This window comes from Hylobates moloch, unplaced genomic scaffold (assembly GCF_009828535.3).
Source record: "Hylobates moloch isolate HMO894 unplaced genomic scaffold, HMol_V3 SCAFFOLD_5, whole genome shotgun sequence".
Classification (NCBI taxonomy): Eukaryota; Metazoa; Chordata; class Mammalia; order Primates; family Hylobatidae; genus Hylobates; species Hylobates moloch.
In genome coordinates, this window is record NW_026652280.1 from 103,329,467 (window position 1) to 103,343,017 (window position 13,551).

The 13,551-nt window shown below is 44.1% G+C and overlaps 2 protein-coding genes across 5 annotated transcripts in view; one reads left to right on the forward strand and one right to left on the reverse strand.

The window, feature by feature from the left end:
• The window catches only part of TDRKH (tudor and KH domain containing), a 20,677-nt gene extending 9,955 nt beyond the window's left edge, over window positions 1–10,722 (forward strand). The window contains exons 4-14 of one of the 4 annotated variants that reach the window (XM_058439276.1): window positions 702–891; window positions 1,600–1,739; window positions 1,836–2,157; window positions 4,240–4,400; window positions 4,573–4,757; window positions 4,957–5,021; window positions 5,299–5,450; window positions 5,676–5,777; window positions 6,036–6,132; window positions 6,339–6,430; window positions 10,675–10,722. In XM_058439276.1, the coding sequence (XP_058295259.1) occupies window positions 702–891; window positions 1,600–1,739; window positions 1,836–2,157; window positions 4,240–4,400; window positions 4,573–4,757; window positions 4,957–5,021; window positions 5,299–5,450; window positions 5,676–5,777; window positions 6,036–6,132; window positions 6,339–6,391 (1,467 nt within the window). In that variant the 3' untranslated portion in view covers window positions 6,392–6,430; window positions 10,675–10,722. Of the gene's footprint in view, window positions 1–701; window positions 892–1,599; window positions 1,740–1,835; window positions 2,158–4,239; window positions 4,401–4,572; window positions 4,758–4,956; window positions 5,022–5,298; window positions 5,451–5,675; window positions 5,778–6,035; window positions 6,133–6,338; window positions 8,324–9,241; window positions 9,436–10,674 lie in introns of those variants that run through there. The other 3 variants (XM_058439277.1, XM_058439275.1, XM_058439278.1) reach the window with 3 other exon arrangements.
• OAZ3 (ornithine decarboxylase antizyme 3) lies at window positions 9,902–13,084 on the reverse strand. Its single transcript, XM_058439280.1, is given in 6 exon segments — window positions 9,902–10,155; window positions 10,980–11,065; window positions 11,524–11,699; window positions 12,438–12,512; window positions 12,514–12,574; window positions 12,845–13,084. Coding segments are annotated over 6 exon segments (564 nt in total). The 5' UTR covers window positions 12,868–13,084; the 3' UTR covers window positions 9,902–10,012.
• Window positions 13,085–13,551: the final 467 nt, after the last annotated feature.

Consider the following 13,551-nt stretch of genomic DNA (forward strand, 5'->3'; position numbering starts at 1 on the left):
GGAGTCTGGCTCTGTCACCCAGGCTGGAGTGCAGTGGCGTGATCTTGGCTCACTGCAAGCTCCACCTCCCAAGTTCACGCCATTCTCCTGCCTCAGCCTCCCAAGTAGCTGGGACTACAGGTGCCCGCCGCCACTCCCAGCAAATTTTTTGTATTTTTCGTAGAGACAGGATTTCACCATGTTAGCCAGGATGGTCTCAATCTCCTGACCTCGTGATCCGCCCACCTCGGCTTCCCAAAGTGCTGGGATTAGAGGCATGAGCCACCGCACCTGGTCAAATTATCCTTTTCTACTATGGAATTAATGAACTCTCATTAATTGACAGTAAATATTCGATGGCTACGTGGTTCTTCTTACCATCTTCCATTCAGCTGAAATGTCAAGAAAACAAAATATTTGATCCTCTAATCCAAATAAAATTAGTAAGGGGAAAGGATTCTAAACACAAAGATAAATGCGTTTGAATTCACTGCTATTTGGGGTTACATTTGTTACTAATCTCCTTCCATAAAGTGAGGACTGGTTGTGTAGATGGTAACCGAGGTTGTATATAAAGTAACTGAGGACTGGTTGCATAGATAGTATTAGCTGATGCCTTTGGCTAATTCTGTCTACCTCCAGGATTTGTTTTAGAGTGTCTGTAGCTGGGCTCAAATGGGAGCTCTTCCAGAATGTACTGCCAAATGTCCTTTTCTTTGCAGCTGCGGAAACAGACAGGTGCTCGGATTGATGTGGACACAGAGGATGTAGGCGATGAGCGAGTGCTGCTTATCAGTGGTTTTCCTGTTCAGGTGTGCAAGGCCAAAGCAGCAATCCATCAGATCCTGACAGAGAATACCCCAGTGTCTGAGCAGCTTTCAGTTCCCCAGAGATCTGTGGGCAGAATCATAGGTACCACTGGATGGCTTCCTCTACTGTTTCCTTCATTCTTTACCTTTGTCCCTCTTCCACACCTTCCCAGGGTTTTTTCTGGCCTAGTTCCCCTTCACCATGTGAGGGGAAAAAAAGGGACATTGAGACCAGAGGTTTACTGTTTGTAGAAATGGTGGTAAAACCAAACCTGTTTCCTCAAGAAGTTATATGATCTGAACCTTACAAATTGATTCTTTAAGGGTTCTAGTAGATGTATTATATTTACCTTATAATTGATTTTTAAAGGGTAGCTTGGGATGCTCATGTTATCTCAAGTCTTTCAAGACAGTGCTCTAGAGGGTACCTTTTGTGCTTTCCCCTAGAGCATCGCTTAGTGCTGCTATTAGAGGCAGAGAAATGTCCTGTCCTTGATCCAGTGTTCTGACACACTATATAGCATATCTTTTTGTGACCTGATATGGCCATGCTGAGTGGTCAAAATGAAAATGACATGAAGTTAGCCAAAGTGTAGAATTTAAATAAAATGGAAAAAGGAAAGAATATGGTATTCTCCTTTTCACAGTAATGATTTCAGTATCTCCTGCTTTCCATTCAACATATTGTATTTTGTTCACTTAAGAAATGAGAACTGATTCTCTTCTCCTAGTATATACAAAACAGTGATTTCTCCAGTAGCTAAGGTTGGCCAGGAGGGAAGGGCAGGTTTTTATGTATTGTTTAATGTAGGGAGAGGCGGCGAGACAATTCGTTCTATCTGTAAAGCCTCTGGAGCCAAAATTACCTGTGACAAAGAATCAGAAGGGACATTACTACTATCAAGACTTATAAAAATCTCAGGAACACAGAAGGAAGTGGCAGCAGCCAAGGCAAGTAGCTAATAGACTTGAATTATACCTGAGCATGAGAAGATCCTTTTACTCTATCCCAGGTCAGAATATCATCCTTTCTCTTATTTTCCACAGCATTTGATACTGGAGAAAGTTTCAGAAGATGAAGAACTTCGGAAGAGAATTGCTCATTCTGCAGAAACCAGAGTCCCACGCAAACAGCCAATCAGTGTGAGAAGAGAAGACATGACAGAGCCAGGTGGAGCTGGAGAGCCAGCTTTATGGAAAAACACCAGTTCTAGCATGGAGCCGGCTGCACCCCTGGTGACTCCTCCACCCAAAGGAGGAGGCAACATGGCTGTGGTAGTGTCAAAGGAAGGTTCCTGGGAGAAACCTAGTGATGACAGCTTTCAGAAGTCGGGAGCCCAGGCCATCCCAGAGATGTCCATGTTTGAAAGTATGTAACAAAGAGGGAGCCCATTAATCATAGAAGATAGAAATACTGGCTTAGATAGTGGAGACATTAGAAGGAATGCTTTCTCAGTCTGAGCAGCCAGTATAATGTGGCTGGGGTCAGGACAGAAGATTCAGTAAGATATTTTGAAGATGGGATGGAGGTAGAATCCACACCAACAGTTGCTGGAGAGTTTGAGGATGCAGATGTTGATCACTGAAAATGATTTATGCAGGTTTAAGATTCTGCTCCTAATTGTAGGAGAGAACTTGGTGCCTCTTCCACTCTGAAGCAAAGTTGATGAAAGTCTTCTTCCTTTTCCAAAACCCAACCTGAACTACTTTCTCGAGACAGACTATATTGAGACAAGTTGTCACCAGCGAAAGATAGATACATCACCTTTATTAACAAAAATGAATTAACCAAGAGGATATTTGTAGTTTATTATTTACCCCAAAACTTTCTGTGTCTGGGTACCCTCTGAGTAGGCCTATAATTCCTGCCTTCACTGTATGCATTTTCCGTAAGCTAGCAGACCTATGTGGTGAGAATGCACAGGAGCTTGGAGGTATAAGTAGACAGGGTGGGAAAGAGAGAGCTCCTTTCGCCATGTTTTACCAGCCCGCTGTGTTATAACCTCTTAGGTTATATCCTTTAATTTCCAACCTTTTAGTTTAGTTTCTATAACAGAACAAATGAGTCTGGGATAAAGTCCTCAAAGTACTTCAAATGGTAATTGTTTTGTTTTTGTAACAGCTTAACAAATAACCTAGGTTTTCTGTTTAAAAAAAAGAAATACTGGCTTAGGGCTTGGTGGTGCAACCTGTGGTCCCAACTACTTGGGAGGCTGAAATGGGAGAAGCGCATGAGCCCAGGAAGTCGAGGCTACAGTGAGCTGGGATTGCACCGTTGCACTCCAGCCTGGGTGACAGTGAGATCCTGTCTCAAAAAAAAAAAAATTAAATATTTTTTCAAAAAGAAATACTGGCTTAGATTACCCAAAATAGGAAGCAATAAAAAGTCTTTTTTCATGAATACACTTATGTCTATCATCACAGATATTCCTTACTGGTAATAATATTTTACTTGAATTAATACTAAACATAAGTATTTTTTTAAATATAAAACAGCTGATGAAAATGGCAAAATAATGCTGACACAGTAAACAAATGAGTAATACATCAAATAATTGGATTTACATGATATTGTTTCTCTAGACATACTTTTTTTTTTTGAGACAGAGTCTTCCTCTGTCTCCTAGGCTGGAGTGCAATGGCACATTCTTGGCTCACTGCAACCTCCGCCTCCCAGGTTCAAGTGATTCTCATGCCTCAGCCTCCTGAGTAGATGAGACCACAGGTGCACACCACCACACCTGACTGATTTTTGTATTTTTTAGTAGAGATGGGTTTCACCATGTTGGACAGGCTGGTCTCGAACTCCAGGCCTCAAATGATCCACCCACCTTGGCCTCCCAAAGTGCTGGGATTACAGGCATGAGCCACCATGCCCAGCCTAGACATACTTTATCAACAAGTAAAATTCTCAGCCAGATTTTATATTGCATTTTTCATTACTGTTTTTAAAAATCATCACTATTGAAAAAGAAAAGGCTGTGAGCTTTCTCTTCTGTACATAGGTGTTGGCGTGGGCAAAGAGGACCTGGGTCCCCAAGAAGCTCACAGACTTGTCCAGGGTCACGTAAGGAGTCAGTGGTAGAATGGGATCTGGAACAGGCCCATGTCCGTCACTGTCCATGTAAAGATTGCTGTCCATATACCTTTTTACTGATCGGTGCTGCAGCTAGCATATGGAGGTTCACTTTCTGCATAATTGGTGACTGATTTGAATATGTAGCACATGACAAAGAATGTAAGCTGTTATTACTCAGTTACATGGAAAGGTACAAAGGATAGCTTAGTATCTTTCTTTAAGATATTCTTGTTTGATTCATCCAGTTGCCTCTCCTGCCATTTTAAAATGGTAACAGCCATTGGTATTTGTACCTGTCACTACCCTGGTTAGTCTCTTCATTCCAACAAGAGATGGGTCTGATGTGGCCACCATCCTTATCTCTGTGTTCAGTCCCCAGTCCTGACTTCAGTTTTCATGCTGATGAGTACCTAGAAGTCTACGTTTCTGCTTCTGAGCACCCTAACCACTTCTGGATCCAGATCGTTGGCTCCCGCAGCCTGCAATTGGATAAGCTTGTCAATGAGATGACCCAGCACTATGAGAATAGTGTGGTGAGTTGCCATAGGGACAGGGCTGGGGTTTAATGAAAAGAAGGCCTATCTTTTTCACTGTACTCTCTTCCTTTCCCTGTGGAGCAACTACTTTTCTTTCTTCCTCCTGCGATTCTGTTTATGAGCCTACCACTTTGTAACTCTCTGCCTTTGTCCTCCTCCCCACATACAGCCTGAAGACTTGACTGTGCATGTAGGAGACATTGTAGCAGCACCTTTACCTACAAATGGTTCCTGGTATCGAGCCCGGGTCCTCGGCACCTTGGAGAATGGGAACTTGGACCTCTATTTTGTTGACTTTGGAGATAATGGAGATTGCCCACTGAAGGACCTCAGGGCTCTCAGGTCAGTGCTGAGGTCAGCTCAATCCCAACTACTGACTCAGTTCTGGCCATAGGGTGGTGAGCTGTTGGCAGTTGTCGGGGGGATTTGGAAGGGAACCTGTTTACAGAGAGCAGATGGTTATCATCTCATGTTAGTTGGTTCTTTCTGAAAGCGGCAATATAAGAAGATGTTTTTGGCCCCGGGATTCTAATTTTAGTTTCTTTTACTTCAGGAGTGACTTCCTAAGCCTTCCATTTCAAGCAATAGAATGTAGTCTGGCACGGATTGCTCCTTCAGGTAAATTGGTCATGCCACCTATTGAGCTTACCTCCAAATAGAATAACTTTCATACAGTTCATTGGAAGGAATTCTCACATTCCCAGGCTTTTTGAATTCTGGGGACTCAGGTGCCTTTTCCTCACCAGCACTAGCAGCAGCCAGAAACTTGCCTGGCAGACCCAACCCAACCATAGAAGACACAGGTGCCTTCCTGAGTAGAAAAGGGTAGTTCCAACTTGCCTCCAGGGTATAATCCCCACCCCTATCAGCAGTAACCCCTACAATCTTTTGCCAGGTGACCAGTGGGAAGAGGAAGCTTTGGATGAGTTTGATAGACTCACTCATTGTGCTGACTGGAAGCCTCTGGTAGCCAAGATCTCTAGCTATGTCCAGACTGGGATCTCAACTTGGCCAAAGATCTACTTATATGATACTAGCAATGGGAAGGTAAGACTGGCATTCACTCACTGCTTGCCATATCTTCAGTGTATTTATAGCCTAATTTACTTTTTCTTTCTCAGAAACCCTTATCTGATATTACTCTTACTGTAAGATCTTTCTCACCATCTTACCAAAGGAATGTCTTTAAAGTGTCAGTCCTTCTGCCTTGTTTCCTCAAATTTGCCCTTGCTTACTGAGAGAACATCATTCCCTTTTCATTTTTCTTCTCAGAAACTTGATATTGGGCTAGAATTAGTACACAAAGGATACGCAATTGAGCTTCCTGAAGACATAGAAGAAAACAGAGCTATCCCAGACATGTTGAAGGACATGGTGAGCCATTGCAGTTATATAGGGTGCTGCTTTCAGGCAAATCTAGCACATAGACATTAAGGGCTTCTAGTCCTGATACTGTGTTAGCTTTCCTAAGGACTTTGAGCTCCTCCAGTAGTTGACCAAAGGAGCATTTTGTCCCTCTTGGTAGCCAAATGCAACTGCCTTAACCAGGTCCTATGAGAAGAATGAAAGGGTGGCCTCTTTTTTCCTAAAAGCCAACATGTTCCTCCTTTTTTCCTGTTTTCATCCACTCAGGCCACAGAAACAGATGCCTCTCTCAGCACCTTGCTCACTGAGACCAAAAAGAGCTCTGGAGAGATAACACATACCCTGTCCTGCCTCAGCTTATCAGGTACAAGCAGTATTTCCTCCCTAGAGCATCTTTGGAGATTAACTTTTCTCATTCAGTCTTTCCAGACTAGGGAGGTTAATTGAAGGCTTGGTTCCTAGTCAGGTCATTGAGCACCAAGAAGTCCATTTTTTCTTTTGAGCCTCGCTGGCAGTGCCTGCTAGAATAGGGCAGTGTCTAACTTTCTCCTTCTTATTTATCTTCAATAGAAGCTGCTTCTATGTCTGGTGATGATAACCTTGAAGATGACTACTTACTCTGAAGTCTGGGCTTCAGCTTGCTCAGCCATCTGCTTTGCTGTGTGAGTGCAGCTATCATCTATCTGTAGCAACAGGAAAGTAATGAGGGTGACAGTGGGGCACTTGCTTTGATTCCCTCTTTCCCGTGCCCTGTCTTAATATACTTCTCTGCAGCTGCTTTCCTGCAGCTTAACTTGCTCTCAGATTGAGCACTTTCAAGCTTTTTGTGTATTTCTGTGTTTGGCAGGATTTGGCATAGGAATTGGTGCCTGGAGGAGAGGAGTATATGATAAAGGATCCATGCAGTCCTTCCTTTATTACACATACAGTCTGGCTTGTTGTGGACCAAATTCATATTCTCCTCCCATCAGACTACAAAAAAATTGGACTACCACACTACAAGTGTGTCTCCCCCATTCCACCTCCTGCTCCTGATCGCTCCCCAACCCTCCAGTGTTTGAATACTGCTGTGTTACTTCCAGGCCGTTCAACGTCAGGCTCAGTCCCCTCTACCAGTCATGATGCACATTACTGCTAGGCTGTATCCTTTTCGAGGCTGGGAAACAGTCAGGCTTTCGTCATTGGAAGTGATGATTCTGCAGACTTCTGACTCACCTTATCAGGGGACTCTGGTTAAGGAAAGCTTTTGATCGCTTCTCGGCCGTTTGGCTAAGATCAAGTGTAGGAAAGCTTTTGAGTGGTGAACTCAAAGACCCCAGTTGAATCAGGAGGCAAAGGCAAAAATTAGCATAATTATATTTAAAAGCCTCAGGAAGTGGGAAGAGAATACTGCCTCCCAGCCTCAATTGCTGATACGTTATTGAAGACAGGCTTTTGAAACTGCTCCAGCTATTTCTCTGTAACCTTTAGTTAAAATATAAGTAGAAAGGAGACAGGAGGCTCAGGAAATTTTCTAAATTGCTAGTATAATATCTATATGTATGCACACATATCCACCCGTGGAGAGAGAGGAAGAGTGTACAGTCCTGTTTAAATCATTTGGAGGATTTTTTTGCTAAATAAAGTTCTCAAGAAAATTTTCTAAAACCAAATTCTGATTGACTCACAAGGTGGAAGGAGGATGTGAGCCTAAATCTGGTGAAAACTGCCAACTGCCTCACAGAAAGCCCATCTATGAAACAAGTGTCCCTCCCGTATACACATTGATATTCTTTCTCTAAAGTCACTTCAGAAATAAACATTCACTGGCTGGGCACGGTAGCTCACACCTGTAATCCCAGCACTTTGGGAGGCTGAGGCAGGCAGATTACTTGAGGCCAACATGGTGAAACCCCGTCTCTACTAAGAATACAAAAAATTAGCCAGGCATGGTGGCATGCACCTGTTGTCTCAGCTGCGTGGGAGACTGAGGCAGGAGAATCGCTTGAACCCGGGAGGCGGAGGTTGCTGTGAGCTGAGATCGTGCCACTGCACTCCAGCCTGGAGTGACAGAGAGAGACTCTGTCTCAAAAAAATACAAAAATACAAAATACAAAAATTAGCTGAGCGTGGTGGCAGGCACCTGTAATCCCAGCTATTCGGGAGGCTGAGGCACAAGAATCACTTGAACCTGGGAAGCAGAGGTTGCAGTGAACCCAGATCACGCCACCACACCGCCAGCCTGGGTAACAGAGCAAGACCTTGTCTCAAAAAAACAAATTCACTAGGAACCCGAACCAGTTTAGGTTTAGGCTGTGTGAGTAAGACCCCACCTATACTATTCAAAAGAAAAGGCAGCCGGGCGCTGTGGCTCACGCTTGTGATCCCAGCACTTTGGGAGGCCGAGGCGGGCGGATCACGAGGTCAGGAGATCGAGACCACGGTGAAACCCCGTCTCTACTAAAAATACAAAAAATTAGTCGGGCGTGGTGGCGGGCGCCTGTAGTCCCAGCTACTCGCAGAGGCTGAGGCAGGAGAATGGCGTGAACCCAGGAGGCGGAGCTTGCAGTGAGCCGAGATTGAGCCACTGCACTCCAGCCTGGGTGAAAAAGCGAGACTCCGTCTCAAAAAAAAAAAAAAAAAAAGGCCCAGATTAAGATTCTAGAAACCTGGATTCTAGGAACAGCTCTGGTAAGTAGCTCATGTAGTCTTGGAGGAATCTTTAAGGAGTAGATCTCCACTGTAAACTTTTTGCAAAATTTTAGTGTGTTTCCTTATAGCATCTTTCCATTTCTGACAGTACTGTGAGGCTCAAATGAGAGGCTTGAAGTACTTGAGGTGCTTCAAAGTAAATATAAATGTATAGTAATGTGGATGGTAGAAAAATGGCAAGTGAACTTTTTTTAAGGATAAAGCAAGATAAACTAGAAAATTTAAAACTAGCACATAAGGATGCCTTACACAGGTCTTTTTTTTTAAATTTAGGGATTAGTAACGTCTACCTATATACTACATGGCAACTATATTTTCTCATAACCACAATTCTCAAAATTTATTTTCTCAGAAAAATCTCAGTATTAGCCAGGCACCGGTGGCTCACGCCTATAATCCCAACACTTTGGGAGGCTGAGGTGGGCAGATTGCTTGAGCTCAGGAGTTCAAGACCAGCCTGGCACCATGCCGAAACCCCATCTCTACCAAAAATACAAAAAAATTAGCCAGGCATGGTGGTGTGTGCCTGTGGTCCTAGCTACTTGAGAGGCTGAGGTCGAGAATCGCTTGAGCCCAGGGGAGCAGAGGTTGCAGTGAGTGAGCCAAGATTGCACCACTCCACTCCAGCCTGTGTGACACAGCAAGATGCTGTTTCCAAAAAAAGAAAAGAAAAATCTCAGTCCCAATTAGCAGAAAGGCTCTAGTGAAGGAACAGCTCTGGTGAGTAGTTCAGGTACTCTTGGAGGAATCTTTAAGGAGCTTCCATTTATTTGATATTTCAGATGTTGACTGCAATGAACTCGCTGAAGCATGCTCAGCCCTGGAACTGGTGCTACCAGAGTTCCTTAGGGAACCTTTACTCTTAAGATAGAGGTCCCTGATATAAATCATTTATAAGACTTCCTACCCTGGAAAATGAGTAATGTCTCATTCTTACCTGCAGTTTGTTACTATGTATAAAAGTCTTTTTCTTTAATATGCCTTTAAGTCTTACCTGTTTACAGCCCATTCTGATGGGTTCTTTTGTCATTCTGTTAGTATAACCCAGTACTTTTCCTGCTGCCTGGAATGCCCTCTTCTATGTCACCTATTCTGTCCATTGAGATCCCCAACTTGGGCCAAAGCCAAGGGATCTATGTGCCTTCTTTGGTTTTCTCCACATCTGTAGCACCTCAACTGAAATAATATGGATAAAAACAGCCCAACAAATCTCAGTCTTTCTGAACTAGGGAGTTCACTGATTAGTGCTCAGTAAATGGTTAGAATAAATGGGGAAATAGTTTAGGGCATGGAGGAAGGCAAAGGGAACCAAAAATCCTTAGGTACTTTCCCTCCGTAGCTCAGGTCCCTGTGATCTTTTCAGTGAATTTAGCTCTGTAAGGTGTATGTCCCACTCCAGCCAACCCTATTACCCACCCCACCAAGAAACAGTGAACACTTGGTGATTGCACTACCCTTTATTTCTAGGATGGAAAGTGTCCTGAATCACATCCCAGGCCCCTGATTCCATGTGTCAAGGCTTCCAGCCCCTCAAAGCGTTGGAATAATCATGTTCAAGGAGGCTCACTGGGCAGGTGGCCAACATCCCTTTCAAGGGGATACACCATAAAGATGACATTGTCCAAGGGAGGGAGGGCAGGGTGACCTGGTCTGACCACCTCAAAGCCCATGTAGCTGAAGGCCCGCAGCAGGGCACCTGTGAAAGGGTAGAACAAATGATGAGAACATGCTTTAAAACTCAATACATGTATGCCCCCAGATTTGATTTCTTCCACTAGGGAGTGGCCCTGGGAAGCAGTGTAGTGCAGGCATATAGGATGTGCTTTAGTCAGACAGACCTAGGCTCTAACTCTGGTTTTAACACTTGTTCTGTGAGTTAGTCCTGCAGAACTTCAGTTTCCATCTATAAAATTTTCCATTTATAAATCATAGAACCTTCCTCCTCACAGAATTTAAGATTAAATGTGATGTTCATGAAGTGCTTAACACTAGAGATGAGTGAAGTCTACCTATATACTAATACAATGATGGCATAGTAAGCTCTGAAATAATATCTATCACTTATGAATGGTTATTCACCATCCCTTGTCTTATATCCAACAGAGTTTGAACTCCTTGAGGCAAGAGGCTATAGTTTCTGTAACATATGCTCCAGGCATCTGGTTAAATATGTCCCCGTTCCCTTGGCCTTATGTCTGACCCTTTCACATTGTAGGTGCTCCATAAGTTTGAGATCCATTTTGTCCTGCTGGCCACATCCGTTGAATGGATTCTGTCTAATTTCACCAGTGCTCCTTCAATCTGGCCCCTAACACCACCTGCAGGGGCTTCCTCAGAGTCCAGTTGTAACTTGATGGAACAAGTTACAACTTCCCACCTTTGTGGTGGGTGGGAAGAAAAGAATCCCTGAAATGCCTGAGGGTGCATTTTTAAAGATGGGGGAAGAGGGTCTCCTATAAAGGAAAAGGAGTTATCCAGCTGCCTCAGCATGAGGAGCAAGGAAGAACAGCAGATCCCCACCTCTGTCGTTCCGATCATTCTGGAAGTTCACAAACACAGAGTCCACATTTGTCTTCTCTTCCACGTACTCCAGGGTTGCGGTCAAACTAGGAGCCACAGAAAAACAGTTAAAATGTTTGGCCAACTCAAAATCCAGAAAGACACCTACTTGGAGCAGAAAAAATCTTATTGGTCGTTTTCTGCCCTCTACTCACTCAAGCCAGGAAATGAAAGTTGCTAAACTAGTTTTGGTAGATTTTTCTCGGAAGCCAAGAGATTGCACACCACTGGATGTAAGCCACAGAAGGGGTCTGGGGAGAAAGGACTACTGAGATGAACAGCTAGAAAGTACTTCGTTATTCAACTATTTCTGGATCTGAGTCCAACTTCCCATGGACTCATCCCTTGAACCCCACATCCTGGCTCAGCTCACAGGCTTGTCTGCATGCCAGGTGAATGGATTGCTTATATCTAGCTCCAGAATTAGCCCTATGTACTATGACATGATAGAAGGGTGAAATCCCCTATCTATCCCCTCCCCATTCTCCCATCCAGGCTCAGTCACCTTTCCCGGTTGCCTTGATCCAAGGCCCGATACGGGATATCCAGGAAGAGTCGATGGTCACAGAGAAGGCCGTGCCAATGGGCAGAGGTCTGGGAGGTGAGGCGGAAGTGAAAGTCTAACTGTACTGGGTCCTGGTGGAGCAGGGGGTCAGTAGCCAGCACCGTCAAGTTCCCAGCCTGGAAAAGGAGTAAAAATGCTCCTCTAGTCTTCAAATCAGACCTCAGGCAGATTGGGGTATGTCTGTTGAAGCAAGGTGGGCGTTGATGGGGGGAGCCTGGGAGAATCGGAGCCAAGATCTTAAAGATGCAATAATATCCCTTAGTCCCAGGAACTAATAGCCTATGCCTATTATGGAGTTCTCCTTTATATCAAACAATCCAGCTGAGGTAGTATTACTGCCTGCTGACTTGAACACAGGAGTACAATAACCATTTAGGAACTTAGAAATGTTTACATCAGAGAGCTTAGGATTTAAACAAAGCTTTATAATGTGCTTCCTTTCTCACTAATAATTTCCACTTTTTTCATTATATGGGTTTTCTCTAAATTCTTCTATTTAAAATGCCGTAGTTACAACCAGGCTTGTTATTGCAATATGATATGTGGGCAAGTTCTGGATTCCAGATCCTGCTTAGCATCTAAACAGCTTTATGTCCCAGAAGTCCTATAGAGTTTGTTCTGCCTTTGTCCCCACTCCCTCTTTTCCCATCCTGATTTTCACTACCATCTGTATGACCTTGATTTTACAGTCTGTGGGCCAGAATCCTTGTCTATATAACAAGTAGCTTTTACACATGCGTTCCAAGATTCCATCTACCTCTATAATTCATCTTCCAACTTGCTAATGTCCCTCCTCTGCAAGGTATGCAAGAAAAGGGTTGCCCTGTCACAGCACCAGCTGACAGTCCACTTACCGAATACAGTTCTTTAAGCTGGTCGTGGTTACCCTGCTCGGTGCTTTTGCCCTCCTGGAGGCCTACTAGGGACTCAGGAGCACTGGAGGCAGGAACGGGGCTGGAGTGTCAAGTCCTCCTCTTCCTTATAAGTGATGCTGGTTGGGAAAGAGACCCAAATTAGTTTATCTTGGAATCTGAGGTGGGAAGATACACAGTACCAGGCTCTGGCATGATCTGTATTTTCTGTTGTCCAGCCTGTTTCTATGCTCCTGGGCCAACCAGATGGAAAAATTCTGAAGTTCCATGCCAGCTTTCCACCCCCTATTCTGTTGTTATTTCTTGCCATTTGGGAAATTCTTTCAAATTCTTTTACTTTTTCCTTACATATTATATAAACAACTACAAATAGAGATGAAAACAAGTACCTTTTATAACAACGAGGCAGCATCTTCTCCCGGAGGGTGATCCGGTACTTGTAACAGTAAAGGTAATAGGCGTATGGAGACCAGATCGGGTAGAGGTAGTTACGTGTTTTTCCCCTCTTGATATAAGAAAGGGAGTAGACAGAGGGGCGACACCTGTTACAAGGCAGTTTTTCAGTTCAGTGCCTCCCTGTGGCAAAGTGAAGTTCACAGGTGGGTGGCAGAGGTTTAGGCAACCTGGTGGCATTGTGACCCAGTGGGCACTATGACATGGATAAGGGGTCAGCCCTTATGTCACCTCAGGACTCCACTCTGCTGCTCATCTACCCTAATCCCTTATCCAGGGCTCATATTCAACTAGTATGCATGTTATGGCTGTATGAATGATTGAAAAATAGGACTTGAAGACTTTGTACTGGTTGGCCAAAAGCCCTGCCTGAGCACTTGTGCCCACCCACCCTGCTCCTCTGTGGACACTCCCCTTCCCCTAAAATCCAGCAAGTAAAGAGTTGGTATCTGACTCTTCCAAGGCTCTGATCCAGTGGTGACCTGATTAGTTGATTCCCAGTTCATACCAGTTGAGTATTTTTATTATCATCCCTACCCTTAATAACCCAGGGTTGCTACAGATTGTTGAATCCTTGTAGGGTAGGAATTGCAAACTAAATGCCTTCAGGGGCCTAGACAGCTTATGGAAATTAGTGGAGTGG